The following is a 24653-nucleotide window of genomic DNA, read 5'->3' on the forward strand; positions in this document are numbered from 1 at the left end:
CCGGATGGTCATCCATCCAAGCGCCGGCCACGCCCGACAGCGCTTAACTTCGGTGATCTGACGGGAACCGTCGTATCCACTGCGGCAAGGTCGTTGCCCAATTTGACTGGACCGTGTAATATTTTCTTGTAACTTATAAATGTTTCAAGGTCTTGTTTAAAGTGTTGTTTCAACGATCTGAACTCTCACTTTTAATTGTGTTTGTTTAGAGTTGTGCATTATTTATACTGAATAAATGTTATTATTACTCGAAGGCTTCAATTGGCTTACATCAGTACCAGTGAACCAGAGGTATGTCATTGTCTAGAATCAAAAGTTGTTTACGTCATTCTGTGAGTCGTTATTCTTATTAATCTCACAGACTTTATTTAGCTATTGAATTCAGTAATTATTCTTTTACGATTAAATGTTGAGGTATGTTTTTCAGGAAACTGTGTGCTTGTTATTTTCGTAGAAGAATAAGGTAAATAAATATTGTGCTAATACTGTTGTCAAAACTATTCCTGGAACATTACCACTTACCTGGCTACTACCTGAAAATTACGTCGTTGTTTACATTAGTTGTTGAATAAAACACACAACAACTAACGGTAACAACAAAAGTAATATGAACGTGAATAGATATCTATAGACGAACGATGCTATTTGTATTATAAATATGTTTACTGACAGTGACTAGCTACTTGTACTAACTTTCCAATTGGCAATTAGAACTGGTCAGTTTCCTGATACGGCACTTAGAACGTTCTTAATGAAGTATTGGTTTTCTAGTATGTAACATTATTATTTTCAATGATGCCGTTAGCATCATAATCCAATGGTATCAGAGTACCATCTCAATATTTTGGATAAAAATCGGTTTCGCACAAACAGAGATACTTTTTGTTTTTCATCCTTCTGATAAACGTCAGCTTTGGCACGTAGAACGTTCTCAAATTTCGATCTTTGACTGATGTTGTATTTTGAGAAAGTTATGCCGTTAACACAGTTTCTCCATTGTCAGCTATCGAAATATGTATGACGAGTTGCTTACCCGCAATGAGTTTGCAGTCGCCCTCTCCCTGAATGGGCAGCACGAGGACTTTTCCATCGATCTTGTACTTTCCAGTGAGCGTCAGCGGTCCTGTCGTGTGTGCCTTGATCTTCATGTCGTAACTGCCAGGCGTCATCCTGCAATCCGGAAACAGCTTGTTAGAGGAGGGCCGACTTTTATAAAGTTATGATATGCACGTTGAGTCGTGTAAGAAGCATTAGCCCTTCTATCCGTGAACGTTTGTAGTTAGTTAGTTAGTTAGTTGGTTAGTGTTATGCACCATAGGTCATTTGCACGATCAATCGCATTGATGTAGAACGGGCCATTTTGCATTCATATTACAGATTCGATTGTAAATATGGCTACATGGTGACCATTTGTGTGTGCGAGAGAGAGAGAGAGAGAGACAGAGAGTGAGGGTTAGTAATTCCTATACTATCACCCGTTACATTTCACAGATTACGAAAAAGGAAATTCTTCTAAGGGAAATGTTTGTTAATTTTCGAATTTAACCTTGCTGTCTTCATACAGTTTATAGCATTGGGTAATTCATCAAAAATTTTGGTTGTAGCTCTGTGCAGCCCTTTTTGTGGTAAAGGCAACCTTAGTGTGCAGAATGAATACCATTTTTTTTCTGTTATCGTAATTACGTACATCACTGTTCCTTTTGAACTGCAGTGGATTATTTACAAAAAAACTTCATGACAGAACAATACACTACGAATCAGTATTCGAAATGCTGAACTTCTGCCTCACCATAAGATTTCCAATGATTCTAAGTACAAACATGACTAAGGTAAGTTGTTTAAGGAGTACCAAACTGTTTTTTTTTAAATTTATATTCTGATCAATACGGACACTCATAAATTTCTACCCTAGTTATTATTTCCCTGCTATGTGTTACAGTTATCGTTGGAGTTGTACCTCTAGATGTTGCGTCTTTTTTTTTAACTGAGACTGAGACCATTTGCAGTAAACCATTCATTACTTCTGACTACATTTACCATTTCTTTTGTTGTTTTATATACGTTTGGACTGATTACAACACTGGTGTCATCCGGAAAAAGCTAATTCTTTTTATTGTATATTAGACGAAAGGTCATTTACATGTACGAGAAAAAGTGGTAGACTAAGATAGAGCCTGGTGGAGCCCCATCCGTGATTTCCCTTCAGCAGAAGAATCTCTTCCGCTAGACTATAGTAATACATAGAAAGCGTGTGTTTTCTGCACTTACATTTTTCTAGACGAGACGATGTCTATTGACATTAACAAACAAAAAGTGGGGTACATTAGAATGTCAGGGGTGTTTTTGTAGGATTCTATTGTCAGTCGATTACGAGATATCGTATTTTGAAAATTTCCCACATCGACACCTGTACACTACCTGTTTTAACACACACTAAAGAGCCAGACATGTGCATACAATAGTTATGAGGATTTTCACCACTAACGATACAATTGACTATCAAAGGTTGTGTTCAAAATGACCACCGGCAGCTACGATACACGCTCAAAGTTTGGTATAGAACGACTTCTGCACACTTGTTAGCATTTCAGCGGTGATGTCCGAGCAGGCAGCACTACGGGCTGGACAGCCATCTCATTGGTACCGCAGGTTCCTCCTAGTTTGCAGAAACACGTCTTCTAGCATCTGTGGAACATGGTCTTTTAGGAGGCTGCGATACTTGTGAGCGGTCAGTGAAAAACGGGCCTATGAACTCATGGTTCAATGTCCCACACCACACGTTTACACTCACAGACGCTGATGTGATTACTGAAAGTGGCTTCATCGCGAAACGAGATATTTGTATATCTGGATTATCCTGACTCAATGACCATGTACAGAAGTTGACACAAATCTCATAATATTTTCCACGGAGCTCTTGATGGAGAGAGATGTGGTAAGGATGGAACATAAGTCGATGCCGAATGCGCAGGACATTTGCCTGACTCAAGCCACTTCCTCGTGCGATTGCGTGGGAGCTAACGTGTGGATCAACTGCAACAGCAGCAAAAACCTTAATTTCTCCCTCTTCTATTGTCAGTTGTTTCCTTCTATTACTTTGTCTATTTGTTACACTACCACTGTCGTGTAACTGGTTGAAAAGATTGATAAATAAGTGCCGAGATGGCTGACGTCTATTGGGATATCTTCCCGCATACGTCGTACAAGAACGAATTGCATTCTTCCTGCACCCTTAAAACACCATGAGCATGTTGGTTTTTTTTCTTTTTCTTTGCATTGGTAAATCCCATCGTTCCCTCAGACCTGTTGCTTCGACTGTCACAAACTGACTAGCTAGTCGCAATGCTCACAAGGAATACACAATGATACAGTAAGCAAACAAACATAACAACATCGCACCTAGCAACTACCCAGATTGAATAACACAAGGAAGTGTCATTGTAGAAACTTTTCAGGATACGATTTCTCGTGAACGACTCGCATTAGATTTCGGCAACAAGCGCCACTGACATTCTAATTTACCATATTTTTAATGTGTGTGTGTGTTAATATGCTTTATTCCGTTTAAAGACGTGTATGTTTGCACAACAAATACACTTTCTATTATTTTTAATTTATTGATTGGATAAAAATACGAGCCCTTGACTGTCAATCCAATGCAATCCAATCTATGAAAACCGCACATCAACAGCACTTTCCGTTTCCGCAATATTTGCGATGCAAGTCTTAGGTGATTCACCCTATATATTTCATAACTTTTTCTCTCTCATTTGAAACAAAATGACACTGGAGAGGTTTTTGTCGCTCGATGTTACACATGTCTGCAGCCTTGGAGGATGTTACAAATTTCCAACAAAGACCAGTTGTCGGATGACACATTCGCAGCAACATTAGAAAGCATGGCGAGCGGACGTATGGAGTTCATGACCACACCCTGAATCCATGGGCAAACTTCCTTTGCCAAATGCAATAGTGATAAAAAGCCTAATCTCACTGTTATAGCTAGAAGAGTACTGTTACCGTTACTAACAAGGGAACCTCCCCAATCGCACCCCCCTCAGATTTAGTTATAAGTTGGCACAGTGGATAGGCCTTGAAAAACTGAACACAGATCAATCGAGAAAACAGAAGTTGTGTGGAACTATGAAAAAATAAGCAAAATATACAAACTGAGTAGTCATGTGTAAGACAGGCAACATTAAGGACTTTCTGAGCCCGGCAGTGCCGTGGTCTGGTGGTTAGCGTGAGCAACTGCGGAACGAGAGGTTCTTGGTTCAAGTCTTCCCTCGAATGAAGAAGTTTACTTTCTTTATTTTTGCAAAGTTATGATCTGTCCGTTCGTTCATTGACGTCTCTGTTCACTGTAATAAGTTTAGTGCCTGTGTTTTGCGACCGCACCGCAAAACCGTGCGATTAGTAGACGAAAGGACGTGCCTCTCCAATAGGAACCGAAAACATTTGATCGCAAGGTCATAGGTCAACCGATTCCTCCACAGGAAAACACGCCTGATATATTCTATGCGACACTGGTGACGGCATGTGCGTCACATGACAGGAATATTTTGTCGACCCACCTAACTTGTGCACTTGGCGAATCGGTAAAAAGTTTCTTCTACCTTGCCCAATACTACGGCGCAGTAACCTCGCATCGGACGGACGGACGGACAGATAATAATTGTCTGAAAATAAAAAATTAAACTTTTCACTCGAGGGAAGACTTGAACCAACGACCTCCCGTTTCACAGCTGCTCGCGCTAACCACGAGACCACGGCGCTCTTGGGATCATATTATCCTTCATGTTGCTTATCTTGCGCATGGACTACTCAGTTTCTATATTTTGCTTATTTTTTTTCATAGTTCCACACAACTTCTTCCTGTTTTCTCGATTGATCTGTGTTCAGTTTTTCAAGGCCTATCCACTGTGCCAACTTTTAACTAAATCTGAGGGGGGTGCGATGGGGAGGTTCCCTTGTAAGAAGCATTCTCTATGACAGTGACTAATGATCTCAATAGGGGACATTTTCATTTAAGACAACAGCGTGGAATTTATCTTAGTAAAACATCTCGGTATTATGATTTATTTTTTGTTCAACTTCCGTTTACTTCTATTGTTACATCGAACTTTAAGGTAATGTATAGATCTTTAAGGAATTATATAAATACATTATGAAGAAGGATACGTCTAAATATTATTTCATCGGTTTCAGATACTTCTAAAAAAATTGGACACTTTTCTGTCTTCTAAAGATATAATTATTATTTGAGTGTTTCAGAAGAAGTTGTTCATAACTGAATATGTAATAGTTGAACATGTATAACACATTCTGTGTATTTGGCCAAAGTGTTTCTTAATCCAGTGCCAAAGTGGGGTGCATTACTTTAAGAACCGTAGGTGCCAAAATAATTTTCTTGAAGAAGCGCAGTTTTGGTTCTTTCGCTCCTTAACAGCTAAATGTGACACATATAATTTGTACTCACTCGAAAGAGTCGATGATGGCACTGGAGATGCCTGTGATCTGGAAGTTGCTGAAGTCAAGGTTGATGGCCACTGGTTTGTCCTTCTCCTCAGAGATGGAGAGCGACGTGATTGTGAGCGGGTCAATCGGCTGTGCCTCTAGGCTTCGGATGCCTGGACAGATAAAAGCACACTGTTAACATAGAGGGACTGCTAGTTGGAGTATTTTCCTCCAACGAAACCAAATCTCATAGGTGCAACTGACTATCGCATAGATCGTCTATGATTATATCGAATGATTCGCCGTGAGTCGTAGCTGTCTTATAATATTTTCGTATAAGAACCTTTAAATGTTTTCCTGCAACTTTCCTCAGGAGATTTATCTCCAGGATAATCTCTAAGATGGTCTCAGCGTACGATAACTCGATCTTTTCAGTCGCTCTGTATGAGGCCTGTTTCGTAATCCTTTTCGGATTTTCTGAGCGTTTTCCAGAATTCCTGGAACTGTTGGTTGCGATATAGATAAAGCAAGAGGCGTAATAATATTTGCAGCAAAGTCTAACCAATTAAGTCTTGTTACAGCAAATACACAATCGCATCTCCCAAAGGAATAGTGTGCTCTCTCTTACAGGACTCCACGCACACTTCTTTCCGTGTCCAAACTGTCTAATACTTTGTAATATGGCACTTTACCTCTACAATTAATTTTCAGTATGCTACACTACAAATGCTTATTATCTGTTGTTTTCTGAGTTTCCCATTAACAGCATTTCACTTCCATACAGTTCTCTTGTCCAATGGCACTGGCTCAGAATTTTCGTCCTGAATTGTAAGACAAATTTTTCTTATGTTTCCACCCGAAGAAGTTTTTCACGTCTATGCCAGCCTATGTTTCACTTGTTCTTTGATCCAGTCATCTTCGAAAACGTTCTTCCTACATCACAAAAAAGTATTAAGGAGTCACTTCTTTTAAACTTATCAATTTCTCCCATTGCGAGACAGAAGTGTTAAATTTGGCTCAAGACTCCAGAAAACATTTTTTTCTGGATCATTCTTTCCCACTAGAATTTCTGTTTAACAGTTAATCTCGTCTACTGACCTAAAATTCTGTCTCTGTTTCTCCTCACCTAAAATTCCTTGCTAACAAGGTCGTCATTTACACCGAACGGTTGCTCACAGCCTTCAGCTGAAAGGTCATAGGACTTTACAACTCTTTCCTCTGTACTTTATTCGTGTTTGTAACCTTTATCTACTTTCTCTTCGACACATACATCAACAAAGATTATAATAAACTGCAATCACAATATCTTCCTGATTAAATGTAAACACCTTTTTTGAATGTAGATAGTACTTCTGTATATAGTAGAGACATGTCTTTCCATTTCAAGAGAAATTTCATTAGTCGAAGAAAATTCTTGTACTTCAACTCAGAGCAGTATTTTTATAAAAATCAGGAAAATGACAGTAAAATTATTTCTAAATCACAATTTTTTGTATACGTAATGGATATTTAATTTCTCTCACTTTATGTACAGAAACTAGGAGTACTATACGGATTTTCACAACTGAAAAGCACTTCACCCCAACATTAAACAAAGGAGTTTTAGTGGTGTAAAATTTTACAACAAAAACAATCATCACAAAATCGAAACAAGTATCATATTCCGTACTATAGCTAAACATATCCAGGGTGAGTCACCTAAAACTTGCGTGGCAAATATTGCGGAAATGGAAAGCGCTATTGTTGCGCGGTTTTCACAGAATGGAGTGGTAGTCAGGGTCTCCTATTGTTAGCCAATCAAATGACTCTGAGCACTATGGGACTTAACAGCTGTGGTCATCAGTCCCCTAGAACTTAGAACTACTTAAACCTAACTAACCTAAGGACATCACACACATCCATGCCCGAGTTATCCAATCAACAGATTTTAGTAATACTTAGAAAGTGAATTTGTTGCGCAAACATACACGTCTTTAAATGGAATAACCCCTATTGACATTACCAAACTAAAAATATGGTAAATTATAATGTCATCTCTCTCCATCAAGAGCTCCGTGGAAAAGATTATGATATTTGTGGCAACTGCTGTACATGGGCATTAAGACAGGATAATCCAGATGTACATGCAATTCTTTTCTTGGTGAAACCACTTTTACTAATCATGTCCAGGCAAACCACTGAAACATGCACTATTGGTCTGTTGACTATCCCTGTCGGTTTCGTCAGATGGAACGTGTGGTGTTGGATAGTGAGCCATGAGCTCATAGGCGCACAAGTATCTCAGCCTCCTAACAGACCACCTTCCACGGATGCTAGAAGACGTGCTTCTGCAGAGTAGAAGGAACCTCTGGTACCAACATGATGGCTGTTCAGCCTGTAGTTCTGCCTGCTCGGAAATGCTAGCACGTGTGCAGCTGTCGTTCCATACCAAACTAAACGTGTGTTTCAGCTGCCGGTGAACATTTTGAACACAATCTGTGATGGTCAGTTGTCTCGTTACTGGTCAGAATTCGCATAATTAGTATATGCACTAGTTCTGTTCTTAAGTGTGTGCTGTAACAAATATTGTAAAAGCGTCGGTGTGGGAACTGTGCCGTGTACTCCTGCGATTTGATTGTTCCGGTGTAGTGTGTTCAATCTCTTTCGATTCGCTTTGCGGTGCGCGGGTTGGTGCGCCCTCTGGGATTCCGTGCGAGAAGCCGAAACTGAGTCTCAGGCAGAGAGAGAGACGAGCGGGCCTGGGCGGAGCGACGCCGGAAGATCGCGGGTGTCGTGTCGGCGAGTGGTGTGGGTGTGGTGTGACAGTTCCATTGGGGCCGGCCGAGCAGCGGAACTGGAGGTGCTGCAGTGACGCGCTGTCGTTCGTTCTGTTCAGCCTGTAGTGCTGCCTGCTCGGAAATGCTAGCACGTGTGCAGCAGTCATTCCATACCAAACTAAACGTATGTTGCAGCTGCCGGTGATCATTTTGATCACAATCCGTGATGGTCAATTGTCTCGTTCAACCTTCCTCACGCTGTGGCGACAGGCTGGTGTTATTCTGGCCATTACCATATTAGCGGCATTTGGATTGATATTGTTAAAGGTGAGCTGTTAGTTTGGTGCATCTTCATCTGGTGGACGGCCGGGGTGGCCGAGCGGTTCTAGGCGCTACAGTCTGGAACCGCGCGACCACTACGCTCGCAGGTTAGAATCCTGCCTCGGGCATGGATGTGTGTGATGTCCTTAGGTTAGGTAGGTTTAAGTAGTTCTAAGTTCTAGGGGACTGATGACCTCAGAAGTTAAGTCCCATAGTGCTCAGAGCCATTTGAGCCATCTGGTGAAGTTACAGGGCGATTTCTTTCTGTCGTATTCTGGCTTGCGCTGCTGAGCAGTGAGTGTTCCCACGTCGCGTGTCGAAATACTGACTTGTGCCCTGGTTGATTTACGTATGAACTGGAGTGCCTATGTGGGCGTGTTTGCTTAAATTGTTGATGAAGTGTTTCACAATACCCTTACTTGAGTGTCTTTAAATTGCATTTCAGTTTGTTACTGAACTTATGACTTGTCACGCTAGTCAAGTAAATTTTAAGTCTACTGTGACACCACTGTTTAAATGTTGGTTTAAAGTTAATGCAATCTTAACCACAGCTAGGAATAATTCAATGTTAATTGTAAGTGCCGCGTGTGGGTTTTTTTTTTTTTTTTTTCCTTTTCTCTTACTCACTACTGTTGAGTGATAAACTGGTTTGGATACCCCTATGACGTCATTTCACGGTGTTGTTTTAGAAGGAGTTCTGTGGGTAGTGTTGTTAACGGCTCCTGTTGCAACGGGGTCTCTGGCCCACACATCTGTCGCACGCCAGGGGTTTAGTGCCAACCGCCAACAGTGCGGTAACTCGTTATCAATCCTTTTCGAATCACCGTCTGGCCTACGACTATTGATGGATTTCTTTGGGAAAATTCAGATGGAGGCACTGTCTTGTTAACTTGTCTGAATTGAATGTGCTTGCCTTGTAAAACAGTGCTACGTAAGATTATAACGCAAGCGTCATTGTGGGTAACATTTACCATTTAACTTTATAAGTGGTTCTGTCAATCATTGTGGCACACAAGGTTACGTAAGACAGTGCTGTAGTGGGCAGATATTGCTATACGTCTGTGATATTATTTCCTGTAAGCCATTGTGCCCATTAGGTTATGTAACGCTTAAATACAGTACCAGTTTGGTAATTTTCTGTGTTTCGTAATAACATTTTACAAGCATTAAAATTTTAGGAAAGTTTAAATCTCATATTTGCAGATTGTTTGATGTTAGATAACTTGTACATTTAAATTGAACAAGTTTTATTGCAATATGTTGTTACCAGTAGCTTGCATGAATTTTATTGCGTAATAAATTAAATTTTATCTTCTATCCTCAGTTTGTTGCTCAGCCTTCCACTCCAGCAGCCCCTGTATCCTGCTCCCAACCATACCAGGAACTTTTCAAAATACGATATCTCTTAATCAAGTGACGACAGAATCCTACAGCAAACACAATTCAACTGATATTCTATTGTACTGTGATTTAATTTGTTAATGTCAATAGAGATTCTTCCGTTTAGAAAAGTGTATGTTTGCACAAGTAGTACACTTTCTGAGTATTATTACATCTGTTGGTCGGCTAACAAAACGAGCCCCTGACTTCCAATCCATTCTGTGAAAACCGCACATTAATAGCACTTTCGCGTTCGCAATATTTGTGGAGTAGTTAAAGCAGGTGTTCTTGGCTTAGGTTGTCATACATTTGGTGTTGTCTTTAAAAATAAAGTAGTCCTATTGCGATAAATCTCGACAAGATTATGTCTGTCAACTTGCTCGTAGTATTAAACCAAGTGCGGAACTTACCTTTAGATAGCGAGGGTAATGCCCCCTGCAAAGCATTTTTCAAGCAGTCGTTGTATTGAGGGTCTGTCTGTTTGCATGTCTTCAGTTCGGGGGCTGAAACAAATGGATGAGAGAAGTTGATTAGCCAGTTGGTTACAACACTAGCTAAACCTACAAGACAAATGTAAAGAGACAACAAAATAATGTGAACAATAAGGGAGTTTTACCAGACAAGGTGAAGTGGTAATGCGGCCGTAGCAGCAACTAAGTTAGTCACGTGACTAGATACAGCCACACTCGTATTAAAGCAGCGCATCTTGCTACGTCGCAGTGCAAGCATGGAACGTGTGGGCATAAAATGCCTTCGTGGGCAGACGCGACGGCTTGTGGTTACAGTGGTTAAATTTGTTGACGATGGGAGGCAGAAGGATTTGTCATTCCGGCGGAGAAGACAACGGAACATGCCGCCAAAATGCTAAAGACTAACATGGTTTGGAAATTACGAAAGTAGGGACGCGAAGCCCAAAAAAAAAAAAAAAAAAAAAAAAAAAAAAGAATTCAAATTTCTACACCAAAAGAGGAGAAAAGACGTGCTCATAATAAGTATATCTAATTGACTACACTACTGACCATAAAAATTGCTACACCACGAAGGTGACGTGCTACAGACGCGAAATTTAACCGACAGGAAGAACATGCTGTGATATGCAAATGATTAGTTTTTCAGAGCATTCACACAAGGTTGGCGCCAGTGACGACACCTACAACGGTCTGCCATGAGGAAAGTTTCCAACCGATTTCTCATACACAAACTGCAGTTGACCGGCGTTGCCTGGTGAAACGTTGTTGTGATGCATCGTGTAAGGAGGGGAAATGCGTACCATCACGTTTCAGACTTCGATAAAGGTCGGATTGTAGCCCAACGCGATAGCGGTTTATCGTATCGCGACAGTCCTGTTCGCGTTGGTCGAGATCCACTGACTTTTAGCATAATATGGAATCGGTGGGTTCAGGAGGGTAACACGGAACGCCGTGCTGGATCCCAACGGCCTCGTATCGCTAGAAGTCGAGATGACAGGCATCTTATCCGCATGGCTGTAACGGATCGTGCAGCCACGTCTCTATCCCTGAGTCAACAGATGGGGACGTTTGCAAGACAACAACCATCTGCACGAACAGTTCGACGACGTTTGCAGCAGCATGGACTATCAGCTCGGAGACCGTGGCTGCGGTTACCCTAGACGCTGCATCACAGTCAGGAGCGCCTGCGGTGGTGTACTCAACGACAAACCTGGGTGCACGAATGGCGAAACGTCATTTTTTTTCGGATGAACCCAGGTTCTGTTTACAGCATCATGATGGTCGCATCCGTGTTTGGCGACATCGCGGTGAACGCACATTGAAAGTGTGTGTTCGTCACCTCCATACTGGCGTATCACCCGACGTGATGGTATGGGGTGCCGTTGGTTACACGTCCCGGTCACCTCTTGTTCACATTAACGGCACTTTGAACAGTGGACGTTACATTATAGATGTGTTACGACCAGTGGCTCTACCCTTCATTCGATCCCTGCGAAACCCTACATTTCAGCAGGATAATGCACGACTGCAAGTTGCAGGTCCTGTACAGGCCTTTCTGGATGCAGGAAATGTTCGACTGCTGCCCTGTCCAGCGCATTTTCCAGATCTCTCACCAACTGATAACGTCTGGTCAATGGTGGCCGAGCAACTGGCTCGTCACAATACGCCAGTCACTACTCTTGATGAAGTGTTGTATCGTGTTGAAGCTGCATGGGCAGCTGTACATGTACACGCCATATCCAAGCTCTGTTTGACTCAATGCCCAGGCGTATCAAGGCCGTTATTACGGCCAGAATTGGTTGTTCTGGGTACTGATTACTCAGGATCTATGCACCCAAATTGCTTGAAAATGTGATCACATGTCAGTTCTAGTATACTATATTTGTCCAAAGAATATCCGTTTATCATCTGCATTTCTTCATGGACCCTCCCTCACAGCTTTAATTCCACCAGTACCTCGTCTCCTACCTTCCAAACTTCTGCGAACCTTACAGGACTAGCACCCCTGGAAGAAAGGATATTGCGGAGACATGGCTTAGCCACAGCCTGGGGAATGTTTCCAGAATGAGATTTTCCTTCTGTAGCGGAGCGTGCGCTGATATGAAACTTCTTGGCAGATTAAAACTGTGTACCGGACCGAGACTCGAACTCGTGACCTTTGCCTTTCGCGGGAAAGTGCTCTACCAACTGGATTTCCTGCAGTTCCCTAAGCACAAGGAAGCGTGTAATATTCATGCTTTGACCCTGTAGTGTAGCATAGTGGCACTAAGACAATCTTTATGTTGGATATACAAATGGTCGCTATTCCAAGGGCTATCCAAAACAACGGTGCCTTTTGTATCACCAACAGGACCCAAGGTATGATCACCGGAAAATCTCGTTTTTACGCTCGGCGTTTTTGAATATATTAATTAAGCATACTGTCGCATACTACCTAGGCAGCAATATAGCCCATAACGGACGGAGCAAGGAGGACATAAAACGCAGAATACCACCGGCAAAAAGGGCATTACTGTCCAATTGGATTCTACTGGTGTAAAACATAGGTCTTACTTTGAGGAAGAAATTTCTGAGAATGTAAGTTTGGAGAAGTGCATTGTATAGCATGAGAGATTGACTGTGGGAAAACCACAACGGAGGAGGATAGAAGCGTTGGAGTTGTGATGCTACAGAAGAACGTTGAAAATTAGGTGGACTGATAAGGCGAGGAATGAGGGGGTTCTCCGCAGATTAGCGAGGAAAGGAAAATATGGAAAACACAGGCAAGAGGAAGGGACAGGATGGTAGGTCATTTGTTATGACATCACGGAATAACGTCCGTGGGAGCTATAGAGGGTAAAAATTGCAGAGCAAAACAGAGATTGTAATACATCCAGCAAATAAATGAGGATGTAGGTTGAAGGTGGTACTCTGAGATGAAAAAGTTGGCACAGAAGTGGAACTCGTGGCGGGCCGCTTCATCCCATCCAGAAAAATGATGACTCAAAAAAAATCTTCCTTTGAATGCCTAAGAGGAATACAATGAGCAACACAAGTAAAAGATGGAGTATAAAACGAGTAAATAAATATGTTGATTCTGGTGACTCTTTGGCATTTTCCACTGTTTAGTTATCTTCACGGGTGTAAACTGTCATATGGCTTTTAGTTGAAACCTATTTTGGTGCTCGAGGGAGGTACCCATAGAGATGTTCTTTTCGAAACGGAAATCGTTTCTCTTTTATGAAGAATAAAGAGCCTTGAGCTTCTGCGCACCAAAAATATTCCATGTAATTCAAGGCGAGAAATACGATATTATATTAGTTTATGATACTTTTTGTGATAAACTTGGGCGCGATGTACAGCAACGTACAGATGCTCCGGCCGTCACTAAGAAGACGACGAAGTAAGGCTATAAAGGAGTTCTCCGTCTGCAACAAAGATTTCAGGAACAATGTACAAATTGAAATAGGCAAGAGTGGGAAAAGAAATCGGACTTTCTCTTTCCAAAGGAAGCATTTAAATATTCGTCGTATTCGACTGGAGACAGCACAGGTAAGTTAAATCTAGAATGAGATTTTCACTCTGCAGCGGAGTGTGCGCTGATATGAAACTTCCTGGCAGATTAAAACTGTGTGTCCGACCGAGACTCGAACTCAGGACCTTTGCCTTTCGCGGGCAAGTGCTCACCAACTGAGCTACCGAAGCACGACTCACGTCCGGTACTCACAGCTTTACTTCTGCCAGTACCTCGTCTCCTACCTTCCAAACTTTACAGAAGCTCTCCTGCGAGAGCTTCTGTAAAGTTTGGAAGGTAGGAGACGAGGTACTGGCAGAAGTGAAGCTGTGAGTACCGGACGTGAATCGTGCTTCGGTAGCTCAGTTGGTGGAGCACTTGCCCGCGAAAGGCAAAGGTCCCGAGTTCGAGTCTCGGTCGGGCACACAGTTTTAATCTGCCAGGAAGTTTCAAGTTAAATCTAGCTTGACAGTCCTCCGGAACGCAAGCCTAGTGGCTTGATCACTGCGCCTCCTCACTCGGTAAGGACTGGAGTCATAAATATCTACATCTACATACATACTCCGCAATCCACCATACGGTGCGTGACGGAGGGTACCTCGTACCACAACTAGCATCTTCTCTCCCTGTTCCACTCCCAAACAGAACGAAGAAAAATCTCTCTTACCTTATCTTTGTGGTCTTTCCGCGAAAAGTAAGTTGGCGGCAGTAAAACTGTACTGCAGTTAGCCTCAAATGCTGGTTCTCTAAATTTCCTCAGTAGCGATTCACGAAAAGAACGCGCCCTCTCCTCTAGAGACTCCCACCCGAGTTCCTGAAGCATTTCCGTAACACTCGCCTGACGATCAAACCTACCAGTAACAAATCTAGCAGCCCGCCTCTGAATTGCTTCTATGCCCTCCCTCAATCCGACCTGATAGGGATCCCAAACGCTGGAGCAGTACTCAAGAATAGGTCGTTTTAGTGTTTTATAAGCGGTCTCCTTTACAGATGAACCACATCTTCCCAAAATTCTACCAATGAACCGAAGACGACTATCCGCCTTCCCCACAACTGCCATTACATGCTTGTCCCACTTCATATCGCTCTGCAGTGTTACGCCCGAATATTTAATCGACGTGACTGTGTCAAACGCTACACTACTAATGGAGTATTCAAACATTGTATGATTCTTTTTCCTATTCATCTGCATTAATTTACGTTTATCTATATTTAGAGTTAGCTGCCATTCTTTACACCAATCACAAATCCTGTCCAAGTCATTTTGTATCCTCCTACAGTCACTCAGCGACGACACCTTACCGTACACCGCAGCATCATCAGCAAATAGCCGCACATTGCTATCCACCCTATCCAAAAGATCATTTATGTAGATAGGAAACAACAGCGGACCTACCACACTTCCCTGGGGCACTTCAAATGATACCCTCACCTCCGATCAACAGTCACCATCGAGGACAACTTACTGGGTTCTATTACTTAAGAAAAAAATGGCTCTGAGCACTATGGGACTCAACTGCTGAGGTCATTAGTCCCCTAGAACTTAGAACTAGTTAAACCTAACTAACCTAAGGACGTCACAAACATCCATGCTCGAGGCAGGATTCGAACCTGCGACCGTAGTGGTCTTGCGGTTCCAAACTGCAGCGCCTTTAACCGCACGGCCACTTCGGCCGGCTATTACTTAAGAAGTATGTTGCAGTCGTATTATGGAGGGCCTGACTAACTTAGCGGGCAAGTGTCAAACGACAAATTCATAGATCTGTGAATCAATGCCCGGTTGGCACTAATATATGTTCTGCGATATCCCGCTTCTTTCAACTCTGTCAAATACATTGACGGAAAAAGAAATCGCATCTCCAAGAAGGAGTTGTGCGACATGATCGAAAGTTGGTAGTCGTGTTTCTATATGTGGAAGTCGATGCCTTTCAAATTTCAAGACAGTCTCATAAGCGTGTCGCTAGTAACACCACTGTGAGGATTCATATCAAGTTCGTTTTAAACGCACGCTGTAACGGTGGTGTGCATTAGTTACCTTTGAGATTGGACGTGGTGAGTTGATGTTAGTCAAGACTGCCTTTAAGACGACGAAGACGCCATATTAAACAACTCACTGGCTTTGAACGAGGTCATTAAGATGGATGTTCCATCTGGGATATTGCAGAAAGACTTGCCAGGAATGTAGCCACTGTACATGATTGCTGGGAGCGGTGGTCACGAGAATATGCGGTCGGAAGAAGACGGGCGCAGGATGGCCATGGCTCTGGTGCTTCGTACTACATCTGCAGCAGTTGGCACAGCCGTGAAACAACGAACTGTTACAAATCAATTACTTCAAGGACAAACGCCCTTTATTATGCATTCCACTGACCGCAAACCACCGCCATTTGCGACTTCAGTGGTGCCAAGCGAGAGTGAATCACTGCCTGGCTTCGGCTTTTTCTACCATTTGTTTCATACTGTCATTCCACTTTACGTCTACCTCGATGATTACTCCTAGTTATTCTACGGTAGCCACTGCTTCCAGTGGGTTTTTTTTCCCCCACTTGTCTGCCGGCCGGTGTGGCCGTGCGGTTCTAGGCGCTTCAGTCTGGAACCGCGTGACCGCTACGGTCGCAGGTTCGAATCCTGATTCGGGCATGGATGTGTGGGATGTCCTTAGGTTAGTTAGGTTTAAGTAGTTCTGAGTTCTAGGGGACTGATGACCACAGATGTTAAGTCCCATAGTGCTCAGAGCCATTTGTACCATTACCACTAGTCTAACCGAACAATAGTAGACTTCTTCGCTTATTTATCCGTAATACGTTACAAAACTCTACCATCTGGTGAGAAAGATGTATGAGACAGGCGAAATACCCTCAGACTTCAAGAAGAATATAATAATTCCAATCCCAAAGAAAGCAGGTTCGACAGATGTGAAAATTACCGAACTATCAGTTTAATAAGTCACGGCTGCAAAATACTAATGCGAATTCTTTACAGACGAATGGAAAAACTAGCAGAAGCCGACCTCAGGGAAGATCAGTTTGGATTCCGTAGAAATATCGGAACACGTGAGGCAGTACTGACCCTAGGACTTATCTTAGAAGCTAGATTAAGGAAAGACAAACCTACCTTTCTAGCAGTTGTAGACTTAGAGAAAGCTTTCGACAATGTTGATTGGAATAGTCTCTTTCAAGTTCTGAAGGTGGCAGGGGTAAAATACAGAGAGCGAAAGGCTATTTACAATTTGTACAGAAACATCAACAAAAGCAAAACGAGGATAATGGAATGTAGTCGAATTAAGTCGGGTGATGCTGAGCGAATTAGATTAGGAAATGAGAAGCTTAAAGTAGTAAAGGAGTTTTGCTATTTGGGGAGCAAAATAACTGACGATAGTCGAAGTAGAGAGGATATAAAATGTTGACTAGCACTGGCAAGGAAAGCTTTTCTGAAGAAGAGAAATTTGTTAACATCGAGTATAGATTCAAGTGTCAGGAAGTCGTTTCTGAAAGTATTTGTACGGAGTGTAGCTATGTATGGAAGTGAAACATGGACGAGAAATAGTTTGGACAAGAAGAGAATAGAAGCTTTCGAAATGTGGTGCTACAGAAGAATGCTGAATATTTGATGGGTAGCTCACATAAATAATGAGGAGGTATTGAATAGGATTGGGGAGAAGAGAAGTTTGTGGCACAACTTGACTAGAAGAAGGGATCGATTGGTAGGACATGTTCTGAGGCATCAAGGGATCACCAATTTGGTATTGGAGAGCAGCGTGGAGGGTAAAAATCGTAGAGGGAGAACAAGAGATGAATACACTAAGCAGATTCAGAAGGATGTAGGGTGCAGTAGGTACTGGGAGATGAAGAAGCTTGCACAGGATAGAGTAGCATGGAGAGCTGCATCAAACCAGTCGCAGGACTGAAGACCACAACAACAACAACGTTACATTTATTTACATTCAGGTTCAGCTACCAGTATGTGCACCGATCGTCGATCCTCTGCAGATCCTCCTGGATTTCGTTACAGTCTTTAGGTTTTACAATCTTACATTCTCACTTGCTTCTCTAACTAAACTGCTTTGTTTATAATAAGCCCGATGCTCGATGCTACCGGTTCGTCTAAACCATCCATTTTGTACCTTAATTCGTTCACAAACAAAACTGCTTTTTCGCCATGCAGTGTTCATATTTACTATGCCACACGCTTTTCGTCATTTGCATGACAGGGGCTGTCTCTGCGTTTTCAGAAATAGTGTATAGGTTTGATTTCCAACACGTTAATTATGTGTTTGAAATTATACCCCGATTTTTTGAGTAAATGTAATGGTATTTACCTGAACAGCTACTTTTTTTCATTTTTTGACGATTTTAGTACTTACTCCTCCTCTGATCACGTCTAGAAAAATCGCACTTCACTTTCATATCGTTAATACTTGTAGAAATTTTGCGAGTGAATTCAATTCGTTACTGCGCAACAAGCGTAAAAATGACATATGAATATACGCTACGTCCTAAAATCCTACAGTTTTGAGTCATTAAAGAAATAACAATTCGCGAAGTTCTCAGAGCAGTAGCTCACAAAAATTATTCAATATATCCTCTACTTACTTCCAAGTACGGATGCCCTCTCACAAAATTTGTGATAGGATAAAACTCTTGGTGCTACAATTCATACTACACATCAGTAGCAGTTGGAATCCCACGTGACTCTGGCGGAGCCATATGTTGTGCCAGCAAATCTTAACGCATGAAATGTGCATGGAATTTATTTAGAACGCTCTTTCAGATTTGCTAGCAAGAACGATAGTGGTGTATCACATTCCAGGTGTAGTATTCGTTGTGCACACGCTGACACCCACCCCGACACATTCAAAAATAGTATAGGACCATTTTCATGGTCTACACGTTCTTCCAATCTTTTGGATTACTGCCTATTGGCCCGGGCTGCTGTGATTATAATTGCAGAAACGCTACATCAGGGTGCCACGAATGCCTGCGAACCTCTTCGACAACATTGGCTGGTTTTTAAAAGACAACGATCCGACGAATTCATTCATGTCTAGAAACAATACGGTGACTATTTGAACTTATGAGTTTCTGAATTGTAAAATTACATTACTGGCCCAGTAACGAAGGAATTTAGGACGTTATTATACAAAATTCTTTTCTTATTTTGACGTAAACTATCATTCTAGAAAGCTATCAACGGTATTTCTGACGAACTCTGTATGTTTAGTCTGCAGTCTCGCTCTCTCAAAGTAATTGTGTGTGATCAGCTGCACAGCTAACTAAGGGACAAAATGACAGTCTGCTTCTGTCTCATGTTCTTCGGACGACGTTTGACGATTTCTCTGTCGTTTCGCCAACACGCGTGGCTGCACTGTCAAAGCTTCGCCCTCTGTTGCAGGTGGCGGGCTGCAGCCAAGCTCGCGGAAGCAGCTTACACAGGACGATTCGGCTGACCCTGCCGCTGTGGTGTTATGCAACACACAGTGCTACAGCTGGCCTTCATAAGCCACGTGCGAGATTTTCGTGTTCTCTCGCTCGCTACGCGCAAACTATTAATCCTACAGAAAAACTCAACAGACTCTCTTTGTAATAAATGTAATGTAGTTAAATTTTGTACTAGTATACATTTTCGCTGGAGGCCGTGGTTTTCGTTTTATTTAAAAAAGAACGTACAAATGTGACCATCAAACGCACCCCCCACTCCCACACTCAGCCCTCACCAGTCAGGATTTCTAACTTGTTGTTCATGGAATTCCGTCCTGCCGCTGTACAAATACACTCCTGGAAATTGAAATAAGAACACCGACAATTCATTGTCCCAGGAAGGGGAAACTTTATTGACACATTCCTGGGGTCAGATACATCACATGATCACACTGACAGAACCACAGGCACATAGACACAGGTAACAGAGCATGCACAATGTCGGCACTAGTACAGTGTATATCCACCTTTCGCAGCAATTCAGGCTGCTATTCTCCCATGGAGACGATCGTAGAGATGCTGGATGTAGTCCTGTGGAACGGCTTGCCATGCCATTTCCACCTGGCGCCTCAGTTGGACCAGCGTTCGTACTGGACGTGCAGACCGCGTGAGACGACGCTTCATCCAGTCCCAAACATGCTCAATGGGGGACAGATCCGGAGATCTTGCTGGCCAGGGTAGTTGACTTACACCTTCTAGAGCACGTTGGGTGGCACGGGATACATGCGGACGTGCATTGTCCTGTTGGAACAGCAAGTTCCCTTGCCGGTCTAGGAATGGTAGAACGATGGGTTTGATGACGGTTTGGATGTACCGTGCACTATTCAGTGTCCCCTCGACGATCACCAGTGGTGTACGGCCAGTGTAGGAGATCGCTCCCCACACCATGATGCCGGGTGTTGGCCCTGTGTGCCTCGGTCGTATGCAGTCCTGATTGTGGCGCTCACCTGCACGGCGCCAAACACGCATACGACCATCATTGGCACCAAGGCAGAAGCGACTCTCATCGCTGAAGACGACACGTCTCCATTCGTCCCTCCATTCACGCCTGTCGCGACACCACTGGAGGCGGGCTGCACGATGTTGGGGCGTGAGCGGAAGACGGCCTAACGGTGTTCGGGACCGTAGCCCAGCTTCATGGAGACGGTTGCGAACGGTCCTCGACGATACCCCAGGAGCAACAGTGTCCCTAATTTGCTAGGAAGTGGCGGTGCGGTCCCCTACGGCACTGCGTAGGATCCTACGGTCTTGGCGTGCATCCGTGCGTCGCTGCGGTCCGGTCCCAGGTCGACGGGCACGTGCACCTTCCGCCGATCACTGGCGACAACATCGATGTACTGTGGAGACATCACGCCCCACGTGTTGAGCAATTCGGCGGTACGTCCACCCGGCCTCCCGCATGCCACTATACGCCCTCGCTCAAAGTCCGTCAACTGCACATACGGTTCACGTCCACGCTGTCGCGGCATGCTACCAGTGTTAAAGACTGCGATGGAGCTCCGTATGTCACGGCAAACTGGCTGACACTGACGGCGGCGGTGCACAAATGCTGCGCAGCTAGCGCCATTCGACGCCCAACACCGCGGTTCCTGGTGTGTCCGCTGTGCCGTGCGTGTGATCATTGCTTGTACAGCCCTCTCGCAGTGTCCGGAGCAAGTATGGTGGGTCTGACACACCGGTGTCAATGTGTTTTTTTTTCCATTTCCAGGAGTGTATTTACAACTGCACAAATTGTTTCCGGCGTTCGATCTGTTTTGGTCTTCACTAACCGCCGTTATTATGCCATCAGCTTATCCGAACACTTGCAGAAAGTGAAACTGACGTTTAGTAAATTTTACCTAACAGTTTTATGAATTTTCACAGCGTAAAATAATCAATTAATTCATTTTATTGCCGGCCGAAGTGGCCGTGCGGTTAAAGGCGCTGCAGTCTGGAAACGCAAGACCGCTACGGTCGCAGGTTCGAATCCTGCCTCGGGCATGGATGTTTGTGATGTCCTTAGGTTAGTTAGGTTTAACTAGTTCTAAGTTCTAGGGGACTAATGACCTCAGTAGTTGAGTCCCATAGTGCTCAGAGCCATTTAGCCAATTCATTTTATTCGTCAGGCGTTCTGGCTACGAATCCTTTGTTCTGTAACCAATAACTTTGGATCGAATTTTCACCGTAATTAGTTTTAGCGCAACGTTTACAAAAGCCAGTTTTCGTTCATTACAATGACAAGCACGTTTAAATTAAAAATGTTTATGAAGTAACTGACTGCTGGTGTCGTAACAGCCCAATCAAAAGAGACAAGGAAGATAGAATATAGGAAATAGTTTGTGTAGTCAGAATTTTTTAACAGTGGCAGAAGGGAATGCCGTGAGCAGCATATTAGAAATCCTTGTTGGTGGGGGATGAGCGTAACGCGGAGGTGCGTTTAAAGATCACCTTTGTACGTTTTCTTGAGTAACTTGAAAACTGTGGACTCCAGCAAATTGAACTAAATTTAATTTCTTAGAAAAAAAATCCTGCTGATGGTTTTTCATAGGACTAATAGGTCGCCCGTAGCGAGCAAGAGAATATGAAAATCTGCCGCATGTTTATGAGGGCCACTTATAACAATTCGGGTTGCATAAAACGACAGCGGTAGGGGCAGCTGAATCACTATGTACCTGGCGCCCCAAAGTCCGAGGGATTTCGCTCTGATTCTCTCCTTGCTGTCTGCAATGATTTTTCATTACCAGCACAGGAATCCAGTATCTGTTCACCTTGAGGCCTTCCTCTTTCTTGATGAAGCTGTTGTCATTTTTGTGGACATCTATGGCTTGCCTGAACAAGTGGGTGTATCTCAGCACTTGTCCACAGCAAGAATTTCCGTGTCGGTGGGTTTTGGTGTCGGTCTCACACAGCGCGTGCTTCGCCCGCTTGTGTTCGGAGATCCTGGTGTTGATTGATCGTCCAGTCATACCAATATGACTTCTCCAAGTGTACAAGGTGTGTTGTATATCTCCTACATTGCGATGAGTGCTTTTGGTCCTGTTCACCTTGAGGCCTCCCTCTTTCTTGATGAAGCTGTTGTCATTTTTTGTGGACATCTATGGCTTGCCTGAACAAGCAAGAATTTCCGTGTCGGTGGGTTTTGCTGTCGGTCTCACACAGCGCATGATTCACCAGCTTGTGTTCGGAGATCTTGGTGTTGATTGATCGTCCAGTCATGCCAATATGACTTTTCCAAGTGTACGAGGTGTGTTGTATATCTCCTACATTGCGATGAGTGCCTTTGGTCCTTTGACGATCTAAGACAGTCTGTTGGTTTATGAATAGTCTCTAACCCGTTTGGTTGCAATACACAGCGTATTCCGTCCGTCACCCTGGGAATATGTAGCAGAAAAGCCGTACTGTCATTTCTCTTCCGATGAGTCACTTCGCCAAATGACACATCGTATGTAACAGGTGGTAGCCATTGCTCCTCAGAACGCGTTTGACGTGCTGCAGCTCACGTATTCGTCTTGCATGCGTTACGAGCGTACTAATCACATCTGTTTTCTAGCTCGGGTGGCGATTTGACGGTTTGTGCAGATAACGGTCCGTGTGTGTCTCTTTACATACACGCTGTGTTCCAGGTTCCAAGGTTCCCTCGTAACCAGCACATGCAGAAAGGGTAGCTGTTGGTTCTTTTCAACCTCCATAGTGAATTTTACTGGGTCTGTTCAGACGCCTAAGGAAGCCACCGAGTTGTACCTCACCACAGCCCCACAGGACGAAGATGTCGTCAATGTACCCATACCACATATTAGGTTAACATGGTGCCAATTCCAGCGCCTCTATTTCTAAATGTTCCATGAAGAAGTTGGCCATCGCTGGTTTAAGTGAACTGCCAATGGGGAAGCATTTCATCTGCTCATAGAAGTTGTCATGCTACTAATTAACTGATTGAGTCCATCTCTATCTCTGCCTTGGTCGTAAATATCACAGCGTAGTTATTCGGGCAAGTTCACAGTTGACCTTCCTATGTAATGTTGTGACAGGTTAATAAAGAGAAGAGAGAAAGCGTGGGTGGGGATGATTGGAGCCGGTAGAATGGCATCCCACACGAAATTCCCAAACGTAAAGCAGGATTTCACGTACACATAGCACAATCTCGATTCCTCGCGTATCTCTTCAATCTGATTGTAATCGTCAGAAAACGTAGCAACTCGTGGACAGTGCCTTTGTTTTGCGGTTCTAATTATTATTTATTAATTCTCAAAATTATAATCTGATTGCTTACATGATCGGTCTTTGACACCAAAACAGTGTAGAAAGATTTTCGAGAGAGGAAAATTTTTCGTTTATTCCCGCATGGAATGAATAGATATAGTAGTTACTCGAGGTGTTTCAAATTCATCTATGCAACTATCAAATTGTATTTTTTTTCATACGTTTTTCATTTTATTGGTAGCACAGATTGTTAGTCAGCGCATGCCCATTTGTTTCCTGCTTAAATTCGTGTCATCTCCATGACCGTCTATCACACATTCCAGACGTTTTCATTGTTTTTTGTCCTATTTATCTCTTTCAATAGGAGCATTACATTCTTCCTGCACATTACTGCGTAACTTTTTTTTTTTAAAACTCGAATTGTAAAAGTTTATCTTTGAGTTCACTTTCTGCTCTCTTACATTACACTTTGAAGATGTTAGCGTTGTTCTGATCGCAAGAGGAAAGTCACAGTACGTAGTTTTATCGCTAGTCGATAAAATTAGGGAAATCAGGACATTTTATTCCTTCTCCTGATGTAGAGGTTTAAATAATGCTGGTAAAATGTTTGTAATGTGAGTCTCGTCGCTTACTCTGGTCATTAGAGAAAGTCAGTGTTAGGTGGTACTATTGTTCGTTCACATAATTATAGCTTGTTAATCTGAGTAGAGTTCCGAAAAGTTTAGGAAATGGAGTTAGTGGTTACACCACAAGTCGCAAATCTCGTGAGCTCTACAAGCCACGACCTGTACTCACACTTCTTTCATGCTGAGCGCATAAGGATTAGAGTCGGGTTCTATCACTATGCTGACGTTTATTCTGTTCGGTTAAGCTCTTTTTATTTCGCTGAGCACTATTTTTCCACACTTAGTACAATGTTCGGCGTTTCACTCACAGCTATCGCTTTGGTTCAAATGGTTCAAATGGCTCTGAGCACTATGGGACTTAACATCTGTGCTCATCAGTCCCCTAGAACTTAGAACTACTTAAACCTAACTAACCTAAGGACATCACACACATCCATGCCCGAGGCAAGATTCAAACCTGCGACAGCAGCGGTCGCGCGGTTCCAGACTGAAGC

The 24653-nt window shown here is 43.1% G+C and overlaps 1 protein-coding gene across 1 annotated transcript in view; it reads right to left on the reverse strand.

Annotated features, from left to right (window-relative positions):
• The window catches only part of LOC126418806 (protein takeout-like), a 52682-nt gene that overhangs the window by 11922 nt on the left and 16107 nt on the right, over positions 1-24653 (reverse strand). The window contains exons 2-4 of the mRNA XM_050085743.1: positions 10325-10417; positions 5480-5630; positions 1034-1170 (exon numbers count right to left, since the gene is read on the reverse strand). Coding sequence (XP_049941700.1) covers positions 1034-1170; positions 5480-5630; positions 10325-10417 — 381 coding nt within the window. The remainder of the gene's footprint in view (positions 1-1033; positions 1171-5479; positions 5631-10324; positions 10418-24653) is intronic.

The sequence above is a fragment of the Schistocerca serialis genome, chromosome 9 (genome assembly GCF_023864345.2).
Source record: "Schistocerca serialis cubense isolate TAMUIC-IGC-003099 chromosome 9, iqSchSeri2.2, whole genome shotgun sequence".
Taxonomy (NCBI): Eukaryota; Metazoa; Arthropoda; class Insecta; order Orthoptera; family Acrididae; genus Schistocerca; species Schistocerca serialis.